The sequence below is a fragment of the Poromitra crassiceps genome (assembly GCF_964638095.1).
Source record: "Poromitra crassiceps genome assembly, chromosome: 11".
Taxonomy (NCBI): domain Eukaryota; kingdom Metazoa; phylum Chordata; class Actinopteri; order Beryciformes; family Melamphaidae; genus Poromitra; species Poromitra crassiceps.
Window position 1 is genome coordinate 33,173,937 of NC_139643.1, and position 22,726 is coordinate 33,196,662.

Sequence of the window (22,726 nt, forward strand, 5' to 3'; positions counted from 1 at the left end):
ATTTTCATATCTATACAGCTTTTTTGGTCTTGGGTTGCTTTCTTGATGCACTAATTTGATCATGTACATTATACAAAGAATATGACCAAAAAGCACTTGAATGTAAAGGCACAGTATAACGTACTGATTGCACACAGTGTTTGCAGTCTAAGCTGTTTCAGGTCTAAATGTGTGCAATGTTGTAGACTGACTGCAGTTCTGTTTAAGTTAGGTTTAAAAGTGTGTAATGGGCGGATATTCGAGCAGAGAATGTAGGATGTACATATGGTGTGTAATAATTGTGCCTTACTGTACGTATGGCAGCAATATGTGTACTGAGAGTAAAGAGAGATCTATCTTAGGGGAAAAAAATAGTGTTTTTCTTGAGATTTTCTTTGCCATGCTTTGTCCAGATGGATTCTTGCTGACATGACAGCGAGCAACAGTTGAATGCAGTGAGCGACAAGCAAAGCAGCGGTTCTTCATAGGGACGCTTTAATGGTGAACAGCAAGTTGAACAGCGAGCACTCAGTCTGCATTGTGATACACCTCTTGTTAATCATTACAGCTCGTGACATAATACACAGTAGTAACGCTCTGGAGTTCATAACATGAGACAAAGTGCTAAAACATACTCCACTTCCACTTGAGTCCATTTCTGACAATGAATAGCCCTGTAACACTGAGTTAAGCCCCACAACGTATTATAACGTCACCACATTATCTTCATGTCTATGCATCGGTAATATCCCATAAATGTGCTGCATGCAGGCGTGATACAGAGAAAGAAGCACAACATAAACTAAACATGACATTTTGTGAACGGAATACAGTGCTATTCTATGGACCCTGTTTTATTTTGACGGTAGTGCAATCAATGCATTGGTACAGCACACTTATCTTCATAAGGCTATAAGACTGCCACTTTTCATATACTGTAGGCTCACAAGTTGCAAGCAACAAATCACCTCAAGTAACTGAGCAAATAAAGAAAGGCAGACAAACAATTTAACAGTTTACCCATTAATTAATAGACCGTTTGCATTTACAGAGGAGAGCAAATGCAAAAATACAGTACGAGGAAGCATGTCCCTGTGCGGACAAGACAGTTAGAGCAGATAATGTGAGAGAAACGAAGGGAGGAATGGCTGAACTGAGGGAGGCGGAGAAGCTCATCCAGGGTTCGAGTTATAACCTGAGAGATATGGGGGGTCCCCAAAATCTGTCGCCGCCAAAAAAAAAAGAAAATGCAATCCCCCCCCTCAAATTGTGGCCGTTTGAAGCCAGATTTAGAGAAAAATCTAATTTTAAATGAACATTAGGATTATACTGTTGTGATGTCATCATTCTTACTCTTAACCATCAATATTTGTTCCTTTCCTCACTCACCTCCATGTCACCAGCTGCCAATATATAATGCCATGATATCATTTACTTCTTTGCATCTGATAAAATGCAACAATTTAATTTTACAAATGAGACACAAAATTGCTGCACTTATTGATGAACATAATCTCTGTCTCTGTTTGCTGACTCTGTCTGCAATGCACTTATAAATCAAAAACTAAGCGGAAAAAAGTGGACCACAGTTTGGGAACCCAATGTAGTAGTAGAACATGTGCGCTCAAGAGGAGCCCTAGTTACTGCGACACGTGGTGGCTTGGTGGTGAAATGCAGCCATCTCATTCACTAGATAATACGGTGGTTGTTCTTTTGAAAAACTGAAAACATGTTTCTTATTTAGCCTATTTATCTAGTTAACATAAATAATACTAATTCTTGCATTGAAAAAATGCATTTTTTTGAAGGTGGGGGGGTGGAGACCCCACAGGTGTTCTTGTCCATGGGGGTCCAGACTCTCTCTATGGGGGCCGAGCCCCCCCATAACTCGAACCCTGAGCTCATATGCTACAATGATACCAACAAAAGAGCGCCAGCCCTCTGATTGGGTTAGCTCCAATGGTGACGCCACCCCCTCTGGTTTGGTTTTGGCGGTTCAGTCCTATGAAGCCAGCTCCACAGGCCCCTCCTCCTCGCCGTCCGCCCGGTTAGCGCGGATCTCCATCAGTGTACGGGCGAATCGAGCCCAGTCATCAGTGTGGGCCAGCGACAGCTGGAGGGAAACATCACAGACACACACAGATGATTCAACGCACTGGATGGATGCATTTTCAGCTAGAACTTAACCTTGATGTTTGCACGTTTGCATATATTAGCCACTAATTGTGCCCCAATAGTAATCCCTCTGAGGAACACATTGGTTTTCACTCAAAGCTATTCAACTGATAATGTCTAAGCAATTATCAGAAATTGTCAGGACAATTTTACCCGAAATCCAAAAAACTGTAAAAACCTAGAGGTGCTCCTTAAATAATGAATGACACACTTTTTATTGAAATGTAAAATGTTCCCTTATTGTCAGAAACTCCCCCAGCTAATTCCACATCACCTTTACCATCTTTCCAAATCCATTTTCTATGAAGAAGCTCCAGATTTGACATCTTAGTCACATCAAATGGATGAATCTCACTCCTGTGGTTTGTGATGTTGGGAGAGAGCTATTGACACACGGCATAGGGCTTCACACAATCACACAGAGTGGTGCTGTAGGGGTTCACACACAGAGTGGTGCTGTATGGAGTGGTGCTGTAGGGGTTCACACACAGAGTGGTGCTGTATGGAGTGGTGGTGCATGGCCCTTTAAAAGTGTCAAGCTGCAGCCTTGTGCTGTGGGAGTCAGAATGAGAGGGATGGAAGTCATGGCTGCCACCCAAGCTGTCTGCAACCGCTCTGCGTGGCCAGGCTGTAATTAAACAGGAACCAGGGGGAGGCAGGCGGCCATTTTGAACCCCTCACCCCCCAGAGAGCTGGGCTGGCCACAGCAGGGGGGCACTCCGCCAGGGCGTCATCAATATGTGCCTGACTTGATTTCTCTGTTAGCAGCGTTTAACCACAGCACAAGAAGCTGACGTGTTGGACAAAAGCCGAAACATTATCGTCCCTGAGCGGTTCACGAAAGACCGTCTTGGAAACAACATTGGATTTTGTGTCGTTAAGCTCTCCAAAGCAGGGGGGTTCATAAACAATTTCATGTCCAAGGAACCCCAAATGGATCTGCATTAGGTTGTTGTGTTATGATTTAGTGTAGAAATGCATATCTGCCCATACTTTCAGTGGAGTGACGACCATTCGGAGAGGGAAACCTACAAATCTAAATAGCCATCCAAGCGGAGACATTATCTCACTGAGCTAATGTGTGCCGAGTGAAATAACGAGTGAAATAAAACGACTGGTATTGACATTATTTTGCTGGACTCTGGAGCCCTCTGAGCCCTGGAGGTCCCCGGACCACAGTGCATTACTCCGCTGAGTCCGCTCTCTCTTCACATGCTGTTGCTAGTTTTAGATTCTTTTTTTATGGGGGTAGCTTCTAGTGTAGTAAATAATGCCCCCCCCCCCCCACACACACACACACACACACACACACTCCTCTCCCCGAGTCATAAAACCTTTCCACTGCACTCACTTTTATTGATGACTCTTCATTACCATCAACCCAGAGCGCAGGCCACCAGCCCGGCCGAGCCTCTCCCCCACTCACCACACAACAAAGATGCTAAAATTAGCCAGCGGCTAAGCTAGCGCGGCCTCACACAGGCTCCTAACCAGAGGCCAAAAAGAGCCCAGCGAACATGAGAGGGCATATAGGCACAGGCAGGGTGGTTGGCCACTTTGTGGTGATGGTAAAGTCATGCGGAGGCCGTTTTGAAGAGACACGGCAGAGAGAGAGAGAGAGAGAGAGAAAATCAAACACATACATCCATGGCAATGCTGACAGTTGGGTAAACATACAGGGCCAGAAGACCTAAAATGGTCGGTTGTGGTGCATGTGGAGGTTTCACTGTGAAGAAAGTGCTTTGTACTTCTAGTCTACACATCTTTCACCAACTTCTTCCTCACTCAAGCAAATATACACATTTACATGAAACACAACAAGAGTACATACAGTATGTACTCTAGGACTTGAGCGAGTGCATAGCATACTCTACAGCAGTGATACTCAACTGGTGGCCCGAGGGCCACATGCGGCCCGCGGGCCACATGTGGAAGTGCAAAAAAAACAAAAAAACAATTTACAGTGCACCTGAACGCAACATACCTGCTGAATAAGTGTCCAAATGTCATTCAAATGTCAATGTCATTCTGGCCAATACTCACACTTCTGTTATAGCATTTCAGTCTGCAATATGGAATATCTTTCAATAATCTATGATTTAGCTGCTAAATTGTCAAATACCACCGTCTGCTCGCTACCCAGGCACTTATGTATGTACTTAACTTAACTAACTTAACCTAACTAACTATCCGGTGTGCACAACATTGTCAGACTAAACTCCGGCTGACACCCCAAAAACCTACAATCCGCTACAGAAAAATTTATATTGATTGTTTATTAACTGGCCCCTGGCCTTCTATCATTTCACGAAAGTGGCCCCCGGGCAAAGCAAGTTGAGTATCCCTGCTCTACAATATTTGTACAATAATAATTCACATACTATTAAATGACTGTATTATTCTGGCCCTAATATTGCAGTACATGCCCCCTCCCCCCATTTATAGTCCAGTGTTTCCCACAGGTTGTCAGTTTACTGCAGCAGTGTTGGGAGGATTATTGATGACTTGTTATGTTTCATTTAGCGAGCCCATAAGTAAGTCAGATGTTTTCACGCTCTAGAATCTCTTAATCTAGTATAAGATAATTGCACACAGGCAGCACAACTGGCTTTGTAACATGAGGTGACTATTATATTTCCATCTGATTATCGCGGCTTCATTTCAAACTGTCTCTCCGTTCAGTTTGTGTTGGCTCAGACCATACAGTCTATCAGACCGACACACTGCGACTCGGAGCGCAGCTGTACTGTGTCATAGACAGACAAAGTCACGCCTGCTTCCTGCTTCAGCATACGACTCGGCGTGTGTTTTGTATGTTTTGAGCCCATTTGAATTGTGCCATGAAGTACACATATGATGTTTGTCAATTTAAAAGATAATTTGCAAGTCAAGAAAGTCACAGTTTGACGTCAAACTGAAACCTAATGTTTAGTTTTGTATGAAACCGCTCAATAAACTACATCGCTCATTTCACACAATATACGTCACAGCAACATTTATCCCTCATTACATTACACCAGGGATTCCCAGCATTTTTTTTTGCTTGTGACCGCACTCTAACATCACAACAATCTAGGGACTCCAGACTCAATGACATCACAATTGCACTGGTGACATCACCAATTCTATACATAAGTATTATCATCAGTGATTTATGACAAACTGATGATGTCTATGACCAGTGGTTCCCCACCTTGGGGTCGACTTGGGGTGACTTTTTTCTCAGAATTCTGACATTAAACTCAGAACTGAGTTGAGTTGACTTATTTGACCCATCCTTTAATACCTTCGTAGAATTCTGACTTTAAACTCAGAATTCTAACTTTATTCTCAGAACTCTAACTTTATTCTGAGAATCTGACTGATGGAAACTCAGGAAAAAATGAAACGGCTTTATTTGAGGTCTGCAGCAGACAGATCACTGGGGTAATGATGACATGCATCTGTATAACAAATGAAGGTTAGCACCCACTTTTGTTGCAAAGCAAGTATGGTTTATTTATTACTATTGAGTGATTCATCTTCTAAAATGCTCATGATCTTTGACTGTACCTCGCCAGTATCGTAGATCCAGACCCGGCCCTCTGAGTCGCCCACAGCCACCTCCTTCCCTCCTGACGACCAGCGCACTCTGTTGAGTGCTGACGTGCCCTCGATGGTCACGCTCGCAGTCGGCACCTGGTGAACAGGATGAGAACATACTTCAAATCTATTGAACACATCATAGTACTTATGAGGACTCCAGGGTCCCTGTTCTGTAGCTGAGCCTGACCTCTCTGAGGAGGGGGGGGGGGGAGCAAAAAGACAGTTTCCCTATGGGGATCAGTAAAGTTACATTACATTATCACAACGTAGACGCCTACTTGTTATTGTGAACACTGGCATGTATAATAAACAGCAGGGATACTCCATTACATGTTTCAGTCAGCAGATTGAAACAAGACATTGGCAAACCCTACTGGACCTCGGTCCTGATTCGCACCGATTTCCAGAGGACCTACAGCGTGTTTTGCCACTTTTGCTCCACTTTTTAGAGTGAAACAGCGCTGTGAGCTTTTAACGAGCCACATAAATCTTTATAAAAGTCTCCAATACATCCATAAAAACAATAACACCTCTCGCCTGTAGGCAAAACAAGCCCAGAGTACACAACGTGCCATCATGTGCACAGCCTTTCCAAAAAGCACCCTACCATTTCCCTGGATAGCCCTATTTAAAATCCTTCCTTTTCCATGGAACATGCACCGAAATAAAGATTTAAACTTGGACCATATCTCTTAAGTATTTCTTTTATTCAGTGATTCAGTGAACTCTTTTTCTTCTGAACTTTTATTGAAAAAAAAGAACATTGTCTAATTTACAGCACAAATATGCTAAACAAATGTGCACACATGTATCAACATGGTCCAAAGGTTAAACAAATAGCAGTCAAATTTACAACCTCTCATTCAATGTGTGCACACACAGAAGGCTTCTTGTAGTAATCGTGTGTTCATGCGTTTGCTGTTGTTGGGTGAGCCGATGCTCTCTCTAGTGAACGTCGTGCACCTTCAAAGCCTGAACGCATCCGCGGGGTTTCACTTTCCATAAAGCCTTCCTGACATGTGGAAGGCGAGTCTGACACACGTCGCCAGTGGAGACACAGGCCTTGGCATCACGTCGCCTAACACACACAGGCCTCCTGCGTATTTAAAGCAGTGCTAACCACAAACTGACTGCCATTAGCCTGCTAGCTTCCACCGCTCCGCCCGAGTGGATCTGAACTGAGCGCTTTAAATTGGCTGTGTATGTGTGTGTGTGTGTGTGTGTGTGTGTGTATATGTATGTGTATGTGTGTGTGTGTGTGTGTGTGTGTGTGTGTGTGTGTGTGTGTGTGTGTGTGTGTGTGTGCGCACGCGCGCGGGAAATGAGAAACAGGCCTGCCGCGCCGCTCTGTTAATGTCGTTATGAGTGTGTGTTTTTAATATGACGGCAACAATGGAAGTCTGTTGCTATTAGATTGACTGTGTGCGAGAGTGTGCACGCGCGCGCATCCGTTTATGTGTGTGTGTGTGTGCGTGTGTGTCTTGTCGCAGCAAATGTTTCTCATAAAGTACATTGTTAGCCGAGTTAGCTCGGCGGTAATGAAGTCTTCCTCTGACGGTGAAAGGGCCGCTGTTGAGGGGACCATGGGAATCCTGCTGCAGAAAGAAGAGCTGGTATTTAGTGACGGTTCAATGGTGGGGAGAGATGGGGTTAGAGGAGGAGAGGTCTAGGAGAGGAGAGGAGGCAGGGGAGAGATGGGGTTAGAGGAGGAGAGGTGAAGGAGAGGAGAGGAGCTACTACACGTGAGTTGTAACATGAAATCGTGGGAGTTGGAATAGGAATTTGAGCTGAAATGCGTACGAAAGATGGCTGCAAAGAGGGGAGGAGAGGCAGGACTGTGATAAGGTTGAAGGCGCTGTGGATGTTGTCTCCATGGAAACCAAGAGAGAGAGGCAGAACTTTCACCTGGGCGATGAAAAGTGTGGCATCCGCCTACCCCCACTCCACCCCCCATCCAATACAGAACACACACACACACACACACACACACACACACACACACACACACACACACACACACACACACACACACACAGACAGACAGACAGACTCAAACACACAACTTTATAACTCACTACGGCATTCATGACTACTGCATTTTTGTAGTCAACTACTCAATAAGTAGTCGACTAGTCGCAGGAGATATATCACCTAATAAATGATAAATTCTCATCGAAAAGGTCTCAAAAACAGTCAGTAAAAGGTTAACTAATGTAGGCGGGACTAACCTGGGGGTATGTGAAGTAGCAGAGTCCTTGATTGGCTCTGAGAGGCTGTTTACAAATGAGCCACTAAACCCCAGCAACTTGTCTGAGCTGGAGATACCGACTGTTTGACTGTCTTTCCCTCTCTAAATACCTTACATTCTGTTTATTTAACATGGCATCATGTAAGAAAATGATGTTCAAGCAAATCTATGTTCAATTTATGTATATTGTTTATTCTTAAAACCACAGATGAACGATTAGTCGACTGATGCAGTGTAGACTAGTGGTTTTGATAGCCGACTAGTCAGTGAAACCCCTACAATTCACTATAGACAGAAGAGCTTACATTTACAACCCCAGGCACATAGAAAATGTAGAAATTATTATTCAAATACCCACTATACATTGTGTAATTAATAATGTAAAAATACCAATCATAGTCATCATCATAGTCGTTATCATAACTGCTTCTAGCCAAGAAAAGCAGCTGATTGGTGTAAAGTTCTTTGCGAATATGAGAAGAGTTTTCTAACGTTGGAGCTCCACTACCAGCGTTGCAATCAGCGATGACGTTCTCCCTGCTCCACAGAGCGCGTTGACTTTTGAATGGACTCACCATCTTATCCCAATGAGGCAGAACGTGTGCGTCAGCCATCGAGAAGTGAACCTCTGTGATTTATTTTTTGTATAATCAGATCTGTGATCTCTTGATGTTATATGTTTGTTTTGTGCTGTGCCTGTTTTTATGTAACACCGCCAACAATGATTTTTCTACTACTAGTACCTACTACTACTACTACTACTACTACGAAACGCAGCGCGAGCAGCGGAGCATCTTTCAGTGCTGGTAAAGGAATCATTCCTTCGATGGCTGACGCCCGATGGCTGTAGTGGAGCCCTGTAAGATGTTTACATAATTTATGTTATATTTTCACAGTATGTCAGTATACTTCTTTCTTTTGTACAACTTCCTTTTTTAATTCTGCTTAGTAAAAATAAAGAAAAATATATTTTCTCAAAGCCTAAATGTTGAGGCATAGAGGAGTGAAGTGGCCTGAATCTGCTTTTGTGGAAGATTTTCAAGCATTAATAATTCAACTAGAAATCTAACTATCTTACCAAAACGCCTCGCGTCCCAAATTTGAGTTCATTACAGACAAACAAAATCAAGCAGCTGATTTATTCTTTATTATAGCTTTGGGATGATGGCCGCTATAGTCTTCTACAAAATGATTTGAGCTCGGCTGAATACAAAGATGAGCCAACATACGTTGGCCTGAGATGCACTCTTCTCTAAAGTAAATCTCATCGCTCCGAAGCGTTGGGAAACCCAACGTTTTTTTTTTTACATCATTATTTTCGTCTCCAGCATGGGACTGCGGACTGAGGGTTGGGGCTCTCGGTTCGCGGTCTCCTGCACATCTGTGTACTTCGCTGATGGGACAGAAGGGGATGAACGGAAGAACGTTGCCTGAACGTTGGGTGGAGGTTGCTGGAACGCTGGCGGGACGGCCGGGGTGGGAGCTGGGGTGAGGAGATGTCACCCCCGGCTGATTTAAAGCGAGGTTCTGTGGGAAACGCCCACCGGGGAATCTTCTGTGTGTGTGTGTGTGTGTGTGTGTGTGTGTGTGTGTGTGTGTGTGTGTGTGTGTGAGTGTGTGTGTGTGTGTGTGTGCGTGCATGTAGGGATGGAAATGCTCGGCTGTTTGGTTGTGCGGTTCGGGCTGGGGTCCAACTACAGGCCCTGAGGACACACACATGCACACCGACGTAAACACGCAAAGAGATGACATAGACAACACACCCGAACTCGCCCACCCATTGACCGGTATCCACACACCAACGCACATGCATACACAGATACACACGCACACACATGCACACACACACACACACACACACCTCAGTGTCGTTGTTCAGATTCCACAGGTCCAGGCGGCCCATGCCGTCCACGGCGGCAAAGAGTGCAGGGTGCACGGGCGACCACATGACGTCATACACATAGTCAGCATTGTCCTCAAACGAGTACAGAGGCTTGTTATGCTGAAAGAGAGAGAGAGGGAGAGGGAGAGAGAGGTATAAGTAACTGTGGTGTGAAACAGAGCTGGAGAAAGAGAGAGCAAGGGATTAAGTTAGATGACACACCAGAGAGATAGACAGAACGAGGAGAGAGAGAGAGAGAGAGAGAGAGAGAGAGAAAGGAGGAGTGGAGTGAGAGTCAGGGTGCTTCAGACAGAGTGGCGCTGCCTCAGCCTTGGGGCCTGTCTGGTGCAGAGCCTAATTAAAAAGCCTTGCACATTCACACAGCGCCATAAAACCGCTGGGAGAGATGAAAGAGAGGGCCCCTCCACAAGGTGTGCTGTAACCTCAACACAACAGCTGTCTGAGGGAGAGAGAGGGAGTGACAGAGAGAGAGAGAGGGAGAGACAGAGAGAGAGAGAGGGAGTGACAGAGAGAGAGAGGGAGTGACAGAGAGAGAGAGAGAGAGGGAGAGACAGAGAGAGAGGGAAAGAGAGACAGAATGAGAGAGGGAAAGAGAGGAAGAGATTGAAGAAAATGGACAATAGTGAGAGAGGAAGGGGCTGGAAAGGGGAGGGGCCTGTCTGTGTGTGTGTTCATGTATTTCTATAGTTAAAGTGATCATCTCAAAGATTTTCATGTAAATACATGTCTGTTAAGTCACTATCTATCTGATAGTGAGTTCTCCCCCCCTGACCCCTGCAGAGACATGAGCTGAGGGTTATGAGACAGAAAACCACAGAGAGCTGCAACTTTACTGACCTCGGAAGTAAGCTTCGGGTGTGCTTGCTGCTGCAAGGCGTAAAAATAACTTTTTAAAAAACTGCTCTAGACTCAGTATATGACATGTCTGGGTCTCTTTGCAGTCTGTCCACAGTGTCCATTTCTGTGGATCTGTAGGAGGCGCTGTGTCGCTCTGTGTATCTGCCTGTAGGAGGCGCTACGCTGGTGATGTTAAAGACAGGGCAGTAATATATCTCTTCCATCGGGAATCGAACCAACAGTCTACCTGTCAGACAGAGACAGTCACACAGCCACTCAGCCGACTGAGCTATGAGCTGTTGGGAGTTAAGCTTCTGATTTCTACACACTGTATTCACACTGACAATAACACAGAGCATAAAGAGTGAGACAGGTGAGATTTGTACCAGTGAGTTGAGCTAGAGTCAGGGACTGACTGTCTCCTTCATCAGCTTATTTCTACTGCAGCTTATAATGTGAGTACTTTTTAAGAAATTGCCTGAGGCTGGGATTGAACCAACAACCTTTGCATATCACACAACATTCACATGTGAGCTATAATCCACTTTCTCTACATGAAAGACATGTATGTTAGGGTTAATACTCCTGTCAGTGCCCCTGACCAAGGTACTGGTAAAAGAACTGGAGTTGGTCCCCGGGCGCTGCACAGTGGCTGCCCACTGCTCCTAGTTCTAGGAAGGTTCCTAGTAGAGGATGGGTCAAATGCAGAGGATGAATTTCCCCAAGGGGATAAATAAAGGATAACTTAACTTATAACTTAACTTCTCTCTTCTCTTAAGCTCTTATCATATTTAGTCAACCTCATCCTGATTTTATTTAGTCAAGTTTTCGTCAACTAAGTGTCTAAGTATTTTCATCCCATCTTAGTCAAAGAAAACCGTAAGTATTCATTAGAATTTCCAAACGTATTGTAAAGATATATTCATCTGTTATTCTGGAATTGTTTTAAGGTTTGAATGTGCAATACAGACACAGATGTTTAACTTCTTCTCTGAAAATAGGTAGTCGACTAACATTTTTCCTCATAGTTTTCGTCTACGAAATCAACACTGCTATGGATGCATGTCTCCACCTAGTGGTGCACTCCTCTTCCAAACTCACACACACTTTTCCACAACTACACCATGTATCTGAAACAATGTTTACTTACGGTCAACCTCATCAAAGTTTCTGAAGACCATCTCCATGTGATCCCACTCCATAAAGCTGCATTTCCCAATGAAGGGCTGGGCCACATACTGATACATATTTCAATTCAAATACATGTCACTCTTGCGTTAGAATGAGTAAATGGGCATTGGCACTGTTTTTATATAACCCTTGATCAATTCTCATTAATCTTTTATCTTTTCTTTTTTATTTGTCTGTAGGCTACATACATGCACTGCCAAGAGTAGCGGCAGCATTATAAACCAGAGACCAGACTATATCAAAAACATAAACACACAGTGGCGTCTTTCATGCATGCTAGCAAGCGAAACTGCTGTCTGTCTGACCACAGACTGTAGAAAGAGACGCAGGATAGCCAAGCGAATGTGATTGGATGAACGTTTGACGCTAGGCCAATCACAGGCAGAGAGGGTGCCTCCAGCCTTTGCCATCATCCGGAAAAAAACATTGTCTACTGTAGGCTACTGGCAGTGAGAAAACACTGTCGATGTGCTTTTGTAACTAACGTTAAATGCCGACCGGGTACAGCCATCGGCTCCTCGCAGCAGTAACGCTATGAATATGTAACTGAAGTTGGCCACAGAGTAGCTTATTTCTGAATGTTGCCAAACTTCATTCATTATCATAGTGACGTTTCGTTTTGAAATTAACCGGAAGAACAAATACAATTGCGTGTAACGCGGAAGAGAGAAAAAGTGGGCGTGGTGAATAAGGTGAATAGATTATTGTGGTAACTTCAGCTTGAAAAGACCACTTAACAACTTAATGTGCTCAGTTGTACTTTATATAAGAACGGCAGAAATAATATTTATACACAGACAGTGGCACGTCTTGTATTTACAGGGAGCGGACCTGCAGATCCCAGGACCGCGGAAGTCAACCCCGTATCCCCAAAATAGGATCCGTTTACAAACAGCTACCCCTAGCGGGTGCACGGCTGTATTTACCATTAACAATACATTAATATAATGCTCACATTATAAAAATTATCACTTTAAGGTTAAGGAGACTTAAGGAGAGACGGAGGGATTAGGCCTTATGTTTAGGGTTAAAATACAGTTTAGGTTAGGGTTAAGGGGGGTTAGTGGGTCCTCACAAGGATAGTAATACAAGAGTGTGTGTGTGTGTGTGTGTGTGTGTGTGTGTGTGTGTGTGTGTGTGTGTGTGTGTGTGTGTGTGTGTGTGTGTGAAGGAGAGTCCCCCTCTCTTAGGCTTGTTGTTAGGATTCCAGAGGCTTACAAACTGCATTCCTGACAGGTAGAGTGGGAGACAGGTAGACTGGGAGAGCGAGTGTAGGAATGTAGTGTGTGTGTGTCTCTCTCTCTCACTCTGATTGAACAGTTGCACTGAACTCATTTCAAGCCTTGATTGAAGCTGTTTTGGAGCCAGTAAGGTTACACTAAAGCGCAAATTATGCTCAAGCGAAATCGCCGTCGCTGACTGCGCCGAGGGGGTCGCCGCAGCTGGCCGTCCTATCGGCGCAGCTTGGCGGAGGGTGCGTGCAGCTCCTCGAAAATGTGACTCCGACGCGTCAACGCGGACGTGACGTGACCAGCACGAGAGCTGTGATTGGCCGTTGCCTTGGGCCGCGCACGTATCCGCTGATGTACTTGTTGTGAGGAATAAGGAAATGCCATTTCCTCATTTAACAGTGCTTGTCCCTCATCTAGCAAAGCCTTCTGCAGGCTCACCGAAATGAGTTTCGAAATAGAGGGACAATAAAATGTCCCCCCACCGACATGATTGCAAGTTCTTGGTAAACGACACGATAACGTCATATCAAGCCACCTAGTGTTTTGGACGTGTACCGCAGCCAACGTGCCCAGTTACGTTCAAGTACTGTATGCACAGTCTCGCTGTCGCCGCTAGTCCCGCGGCAAGGCTCCAAGTCGAGGCTGCGCAGAACCCTGTCAGCAGCGTAAAGGTCACTTTCCTTTCGGAAAATATGGATTTTTCTCAGCCGATACGAACTGATCATTTCACATTTTTGTATTTGAAGAAGTACATAACCTTTAACCTTTATGCACACCTGAAGGTAAGAGGCTAGGATGTAGTGAGCAAAGATGGATGATAGCTCTGACCTCACCAAATTTAACTGACATCACCATTATTAACACAAAATAAAGAAAACTTCTGACTCTTCCATTTTTTTTCTAGTAAAATACATAAAAAAAAACTTCACAAGCATACGTTGGCTTTTATAGAGCATTTTGCCTAAGAATTCAAAATTAAATGCTTTGTCATAATCTGTCAAATCAGACATGTCAATGTATTATTATTAGTAGTAGTAGTAGTAGTAAAGTAAGTGCATCACTCAATACAAAAATTAAGGCTTTTATAGCAGTCTATATGGCCTATATGGCTGCTTAGTCTGCAGATAAAACACAACGTCAAAGGTATATAGTAGCCTGGCCCCTATGTCATTTTATGCTTAAGCTTAGTTTTGTATAGAACTTATTATAGCCGATATTTATTGGCTATGATAATGCTGATACCGTTAATAGCCTATAAATATATATTTCCCATTATCAACCGATAATTTATCTGCAATGATATATATCATGGATTCCTAATTGTTTCCATCCCATAATTTCAACATTTCATCAGCTGAGTTACCCCTGTTTCCTCTCTCTCTCTGTCTCTGTCTGTCTCTCTCTCCTTCTTTAGTCCATGTCTCCCTGACGTTCTCTCTCACTCTTTTTCTCACCGTCTCCCTCTACAGTATTTCTTCATGCTAAATTGAATTCAAGATTGCATTGTATTTTTATAATCAGCCCCTATAGGTCAAAGATATGTTTGAATGAGATTAGATGAATCATGCCCTGCTTGTATCTTTGCAACTATTCCGAACGTAAAGTACTATTTTGCTGTAGTCTGTCCATAATCTACCAGTCTCTAAACTAAGGTGATTTTGGTAAATAATCTGCAGCATCAAGTCTTAAAACTAATCTTAAGATCAAGCGTAATCCTTGCGGCGCCAAACATGAAGTAACTCCTTGTCATTATCCTCCCTTTCCTGTGAAGCTGGAGCTTCTGGCTGGGTTGCACTGGAAATCCATCACAGGTATACAGTAGGCTACAGGAGGGGGTTGACACTGCACTGCCAACCTAATACTTATTGGCATAATGTTTCACTGCCAATGATGTAGCAATGGCAGATGGTATGCTACCTAAAATATTAATGTTATAAGAACCGTCTGTCTGCAAGTTCATGGTTGGTTCATGTCAGCCTCCGTCCTCTGGCCTTGGTTTTCCCAACAGAAACCTTCGTTTTAATGTCGCACCTTGGTGACATCCCATTGAAATCATAAATCTTCTTTCAAGGAACTATGATTACTACCAATCCTCAACACATTTTGGGTTTAATGGCTCACAACCTCGGGATGAAGCCTATGCCGAAGTGATAAAAGCTGTACTTCCTCGAATAGCCACTTGAGGCTGGCTCCAAAAGCGAGTCAGTCCCCTTTCACCCCCATGTTAAAATGCCCGACTTTACAACAGGATTAAACATGTTCACAGCCTGGTTAAAAAATAGTTTTGGTCTCTATAGCTAATTTCACCTTTCATGACAACTGTATGTGGGGGGGTGAATTTTTATACAACTCCCGTTTAGAGTAAAATGGACGATACAAAAACTACTGGGCCCTTTATATGGGGTTGTGTTTACCGTGTTTATGACGTAAATCCATATTATCCCTCATGTGGTATTTCCTTCAAGTGGAACTTTTATGAAAGCTTCGAGTTCACGACTTGACGTGTCTTGTGAGTGACCTTTTCAGAAAATGGCAGAGGCCATGGACGTGGATGGAAAGTGAATTGCTCAAGTACTAAGATGGCAGCGGCCAAAACTCCAAATGTTAGAGAGCCTGCTGGTCTTCCAAAAATACCCGTCTCCATCACTGGGCCGTCCAGAACCTTCTCCTCACCAGAGAGTGTCAGCAGCAGCGGCCAGTCCTGTAATTCCACTGGTTCCGTCCTTGCTGCGTCTGCATGACAAAACATCACACTAGATGGCTCGCGTCACGCCCCATTTAACAACCGCCGCACTGACGGCACTGTAACGCACTCATCCAATTAGAATTGGTTCTGGAAGGTTTTGCCATGAGGGCGCACCGGGACAGAATCCTCAAGTGAAGATCAGCACTACAGTCTTAATCTTTTCTCTCTTCTGCAGATCCACAAATCAGCGCAGAGAGACAGACACTCGTCTCAATGTTGTCATTAACGCTCATTAACAATCAGCCGAACTGACTGAGAGAAAGAAGTAGAATGTTTACGCTCCATCCAATCACTGGCTAGACGCCGTTTCTGGGGTCGAGAGGGCAAGACGGTTCAAGTTATGCACAATCATAACCCCACTCGCAGCTGCCGCGACGTCTTCACACTCTGGCCCATTCCCAATGTTTTCACTAACCACAGTATTTGCACCGCCGAGTGTGAAAACATCGGCAGACTTTGCTACGCTGCCCTTTTGGAACTGATGGGGGGAAACCTTCTGAATGCGAAGGAGAAATCACGGCGTGTGTGTGTGTGTGTGTGTGTGTGTGTGTGTGTGTGTGTGTGTGTGTGTGTGTGTGAGAGAGAGAGAGAGAGCGCGCGCGTGCTACAACAGTTTGTGATGGCGGTGATTGGTGGGTTGAAAGCAAACCTCAAGGGAATTTTAGGTAAGCAAAGGCAGCTTGCTTTAAGGTGTACGCGCCGGCGTGTGTGTGTGCAGTGTCGCGCGCACACACACACGCACACACACACACACACACACACGCAGACACACACACACTCACACATTCAGGTATTCCGCTTGTCCACACACACATACGGGTTATGTGGGATGGGAGACAGACACGCATTCCTGCGGTGCCCCTCAAAGGAAAGGGAATTCCCAAATCCCGAAAAATAACACACTCTCCTGATGAAAATCGGCGGAGTGTTTTAATATCTGTCACGGGACTCCTGGCGTACGACTTATGGACCGGCTGCATGCAAATATGAGCTCAAATTCATCAGAGTGCTTAACTGCGTCTGCGTGTCACGGCAAAGCATGAAAACTGTAACTGTATCTCGCAGAAAGCGGAGGATATTATGCAATATGCATTATGCATCTTGCTCTTAGTGCATATATTTCATCTTTGATTTTGCCTGCGTGCAGTTCGCTGCCCTGCTCATGTTGATCCCTCTGTCCCTCAAGGTTAGCATCACGTCCTAACCTCGCCATTCTTTCTTCTCTCATGCCTCCCTGGCCCTTTTCCATCGACCGTATAGAAATATGGACGTAGCCACCGTGATGTCACCCAGTGGTTTGTGGACTCCCGTCTTGAAGGCTCGACTTTGGCATTTTGACCCGTCGCCACCTTGGTTATTTGGAGCCAGAAGCAGCTAGCGTGAGACCAGGCGTTTCCCACAGAGCCGCAGCGCCACCTGCTATTGGTCCACGATCGGCGAGCTGCGCGATCACTGGACAGGCGACCTGTCAATCACGCCCCAAAACATAGTCTGCTTCATCGTCTACTTTACTCTAAATGGGACCATAGTTTACTAAATGGACATCATGCTGTATTGAAGAAGACTTGAAACTAGCGAGTGAGACCATACACTCATTGGGAACGTGTTTACTGAGGTCATAAATGAAATAAGAAGTATAGTGGGGTAATTTTCCCATTGATACCATACAGTCAGACTTCTTTTTGCAGCCAGTGGAGTCGCCCCCTGCTGGTCATTAGAAAGAAAGAATCCAGGTTTAAAGCATTTCCGCATTGGCTTCGTTTTTTCAGACCCGGGGTACCCCTTGCCCTTTTCCCTCTCACTGTCTCGCCCTGGCTCTGTTCTTCCTCCCTTCTTTCCTTCTCTCTCTCTCTCTCTGTTGTTTGTGGTCAGTCTCTATTGTCTCCGCACATGGAGAGACAGCTTAAGTCTGTCTACAGGACTACTGCTCCTGCTGAATGTCTCCTGGTTACCCAATACGCCTCTGTTGTCCTTCCTGTCATCCCTGTCTCCTTTGTCCTTTTCTACCTCTCCACTCTATTCTATAAGTCTTCTTTCTTTCCTGCCTTAGAGTGGCGTCACCCTCCCTAAACGTCCCTGCCTCTTTCGCTCTCTCGTTCCCTTCCTCATTTCCAGTCGGTGCAGCACTTCCTCCCCACCCTCCCTCCCTCCCTCCCTCCCTCCCTCCCTCCCTCATCCCGTCTTCAGAACTGTGGGCCAACAGAGCCGTCCAACTGGACCGACTGTCATAAACACCCAACCACCATGGAGCCATGTCAACCTTCACACTGTCCAAGTCAGCCGCCAGCTTTGTCAGGTTGTCAATCTCTCTGGTGCTGAGTTGTACTTCAGCTCAACAAAATACTCCAAGAATCATTTGAAAATGTCACAGAAAGCCTTTTGTAATCATACAAGAAGTCCAGCAGCAAGGCCACGCTGTGGTCAAACCACTGACTCTTTTCCTTTTCATCATTGAAATATCTCATCTTATAGGTTGTTGCTAGATTTTTTTTAATCATACAAGGAAATTGACTATATAATTGTATTTACCTCTTTCAACTGGCCATCTCTTAGACCTGTAAAATCCATTGGCCGGTCAAGTGTTAGTCATGTGAATAAGTGTAAATATACAGTAAAGGTAATGAGTGTTTGATGTGGATTTTCTCTGTTTTGTACAGTACACTTGAGCTCACTCCGCTGTGTCTCACCACAACAGCGACCTTAAAGGGACACTTCACCGAAAAAACCCAATGCTGATTTATTTTACACATGATCGCACACATATCCCAAAACTGTAAACAGTTTTGCAGACATTCATTTAGTTTTATTTTCATTTTGTTATTGAGAGTTGATTTGAGTAAAGTTGATGCCAGTGATTTCATCAGAAGACTTGTAATCAATACAACCCAATGAGTCAGTGCCATCCGATGACATCACTGGCATCAACTTAACTCAAATCAACCTTCAATAACTGTCAAACTCAATGAATGTCTGCAAAACAGTTTACAGTTTTTGGATATGTGTGAGATCATGTCCAAAATAAATCAGCATTGTTTTTTTGGTGAAGTGTCCCCAAACTGACTGCCTTTTACTGCAGCTGAAATTCTCCCCAAATCGGCTTGAAGCAGGCGAACAAAACGTCCAGAATGGATGAGGCCGCTTAAAACCAGCGAGAGGAGGAGCTCGTCACACACGTGCACGCTCACGGGCACTCTCATGTGCACACCTGATGCACAGATGCACAAATTTACACAGAGCAGAACAATACCTGTTGCAAATGTACACTGTATTTGGTCACTTGTCCCATTAAAACACACAAACACACACACACACACACACACACACACACACATACAAAAGAAAGAGAAAGACAGAGTTAAGGTGCACTGATACCAGTTTTTTAGACCGAGCACCGAGCACTTTGTTAAATATATCGGCCAATACTAGTGGCGATCTGAGTAACACTCAATTAGCATTCACTCTAGCGTGGGCCTATTATAAAGCAATTACAGGAACAACACTGCAAATTGTGTAACAATCCTCAATCCAACCAAATAAATTGGAGGAGCAGAATGTTCTTTTCACAAACAGCGAGCCTCATGTTTGTTTGCCTACAAATGTCAGGCCAACCTTCTTCCTTTTGTAATCAAACAAAATAAAACCAAATGTCAGAAACCCCATTTTGATGAAGATGTTAAAAGAAGAACAGTTTAACAGAGCAATGCGAAGTGCCTATTAAATATAGTGAATATATTTAAGAGGACTCAATAGTGAATGAAAATGTAATTCTTGGTTTTCAGCTATTTCCCTCCTACCAGAAAAGTACTTCACTGTACTACAGTAGGTGTATTAGGTACACCTAATACTGAATAAACTCCACACCCTTACAGTGCCCACCTACCCACTTCTCCCTCCCTCCCTCCCTCCATCCCTCCCACCCCTCCCCCCCCCCACACACACACACACACACACACAAACACACACACACACACACACACACACACACACACACACACACACAGCCTACCTTGGTGCTCCAGAGTTTGACGGTCCAGTCGAAGGAGGATGTGATGAAGAGGTGGGAGAAGTCGACGGAGCCCAAGGCGGTGTGGCAGCTGATGCCCGTCACCGGCCCCTGGTGGCCCTCGAACATCTCGCAGATTCCCGCCTTACTGCGCAGGGACGGCACCAGTATGAGCTTCACAACTACAGCATTCAGCACTTATGGTACGGTAAGGGGGCTTCAAATACAAGTCTACATTAAGAGGCCTCTGGAGACAGCGCTAAAAGAGAAACTCCACTGCTGTCATGACAATAAAACTTCATTCATTAAACCTCAACATTCAATGACTTGTTAGTCTGTGTTTAACTATACGCTTTACAAGCCCTGTATCCCAGAAGAGCATATTAGAGGGCAAGGGGACTATTGTTTTGCATTAAAATCTGATTAAAAGCATCAGCCAAGACTATAATCATGTGTGTGTGTGTGTGTGTGTGTGTGTGTGTGTGTGTGTGTGTGTGTGTGTGTGTGTGTGTGTTTGTGGTCTTGTGTGTGTGTGTGTGTGTGTGTGTGTGTACTGTGTATGTGTGTGTGTGTGTGTGTGTGTGTGTGTGTGTGTGTGTGTGTGTGTGTGTGTGTGTGTGTGTGTGTGTGTGTGTACTGTGTAAGTGTGTGTGTGTGTGTGTGTGTGTGTGTGTGTGTGTGTGTGTGTGTGTGTGTGTACTGTGTATGTGTGTGTGTGTGTGTGTGTGTGTGTGTGTGTGTGTGTGTGTGGGTGTGTGTGTGTGTGTGTGTGTGTCCACCAACCTGCCATGTCTGGATGCGGTGTACACGGTGCCCTCCTCGCTCCCCACCACATAGTTGTTGACGTCTCCCGTGGGGAACGCCATGCTGGTCACCGCCACCGGCTTGGATTTATTGTACACCAGTTCCATGCTCTCCTACACACACACACACACACACACACGCATGCACGCGCACGCACACACGCACACACCCGCACACCCACACACACACACCCACACACACACACACACACACACACACACACACAGAAATGATCTCACCTCATTAGCATATTTTTCCTGCTGTTTTGAAAGAAAACAAGATTTTAACACTTTATACTAGACTAATTGAAAGAAGATAGATATTTTTTGCAGAGCACAGACTGTATACTTGACACACTGTAGCCAAGTTTGCACCACAGTAATTCACCAATCAGCAGCAGCCTAACACGTGTACCTGTGGCTGGGACAGCATGTCCAGACTCCAGGAGCACATCCTCCCGTCTGTAGACACAGTGATCAGGTTGTTGGCGTTCTGGGTGCCCACCACGTTCACACAGTACACCGGGTGCTACACACACACACACACACACACACACACACACACACACACACACGCGCGCGCGCGCTCCCGCACACACGCACACGTACGCAGATACACACAGTGGGGAGAGATATATTTTTATATAGATATAGATTTATTGTACTTCTGGCATCATATAAATAACAGCCTGACTATTTGTAACTACAGTGGGATCTGTGAGTATTGTCCAATTGTCAAAAGTAAAATTGCGCAATATGCGACATACAATTGTACATCATTATTTGGGCAGCCCTAGTTATTCATGTGATTTGGGTTAGATGAATCACTTGGGATAATAATGAAAGTTGAATGAATCTGACACTGTACTGATCAATCACTTTCAGCCCTCCACATGATGCCATTAGACAGTGTTATGAATTGGGCCAGAAGATGCGCCTCCAGTAAGGTCGCCAGATGCCAGTGTGCAGTGGACCTTTCAAACAGCTCTACATTTGGGACATGAGCTGCAGTGCAGATCCAGAGGAGTGTGTGAAACCATTATGTCATTACTGGCCAGTAATTGATTTGTGTACTGGGCCCCACAAAGGCTCCATTCAGCGCCGGGCTCGTGGGCCGCACTCGCTGGCTGAACGGGACCAGAGACAGTCCCATTACTGGAGTCCACAGCCACTTTCAACCTACAGTGTGGATGGCCCGTAGTGGTGTGTGTGTGTGTGTGTGTGTGCGTGCAGGCGTGCGTGTGGCGTATAGCTACAGTATGACAACTAATGCCCCCCGCTAACAGTTCTTACGATATTGCTAGTGTATATTGGCCAGTAATTTGTTGAGAGTCATTGAGGTCACTGGAGAGTATGAACTCACAGTTGAGCTGTCCTTTGAGTTATGTCTAGAATTTGACTGCTCTGGCCGTGTGTGTGTGTGTGTGTGTGTGTGTGTGTGTGTGTGTGTGTGTGTGTGTGTGTGTGTGTGTGTGTGTGTATGGCTATTGTATGTGAGGACCTAGTCTGCAAGCTGGATGGTTCCCCATTTTATGAATACATATAGTGTAGTTCCTTCTCTGTATCTCACTCCCATTCCATTATCATATCAAAACTAATTGCTGTGTAAATCTTTATGTCTATATATCTATCAAACTATGTAACTGTTACAACTGTTTAACTCTGTTGCAATGCTGCTGCTATTTTATCATTGTCTATATTCTATTTCCTTATTCTAGACCAAAAAAGCAACTAACAGAATGCACAAGGACCCTGTTGATTTTTGTTGTGTTGGACGTATACAGTATCTGATGTTAGTGGGACGCAGCCTTATATTCTGTTGTGTTGGACGTATACAGTATCTGATGTTAGTGAGACGCAGCCTTATATTCTGTTGTGTTGGACGTATACAGTATCTGATGTTAGTGAGACGCAGCCTTATATTCTGTTGTGTTGCACATATAGAGTATCTGATGTTAGTGAGACGCAGCCTTATATTCTGTTGTGTTGGACGTATACAGTATCTGATGTTAGTGGGATGCAGC

General features: G+C 44.7%; 1 protein-coding gene across 1 annotated transcript in view; it reads right to left on the reverse strand.

The window, feature by feature from the left end:
* Positions 1-1,981: 1,981 nt before the first annotated feature.
* The window catches only part of dync1i1a (dynein cytoplasmic 1 intermediate chain 1a), a gene marked incomplete at both ends in the record, with an annotated part of 85,498 nt that continues 64,753 nt past the window's right edge, over positions 1,982-22,726 (reverse strand). Inside the window, 6 exons of the mRNA XM_083645562.1 lie at positions 1,982-2,092; positions 5,707-5,832; positions 9,849-9,989; positions 19,903-20,047; positions 20,683-20,816; positions 21,118-21,231. Of these exons, the coding sequence (XP_083501688.1) occupies positions 1,982-2,092; positions 5,707-5,832; positions 9,849-9,989; positions 19,903-20,047; positions 20,683-20,816; positions 21,118-21,231 (771 nt within the window). The remainder of the gene's footprint in view (positions 2,093-5,706; positions 5,833-9,848; positions 9,990-19,902; positions 20,048-20,682; positions 20,817-21,117; positions 21,232-22,726) is intronic.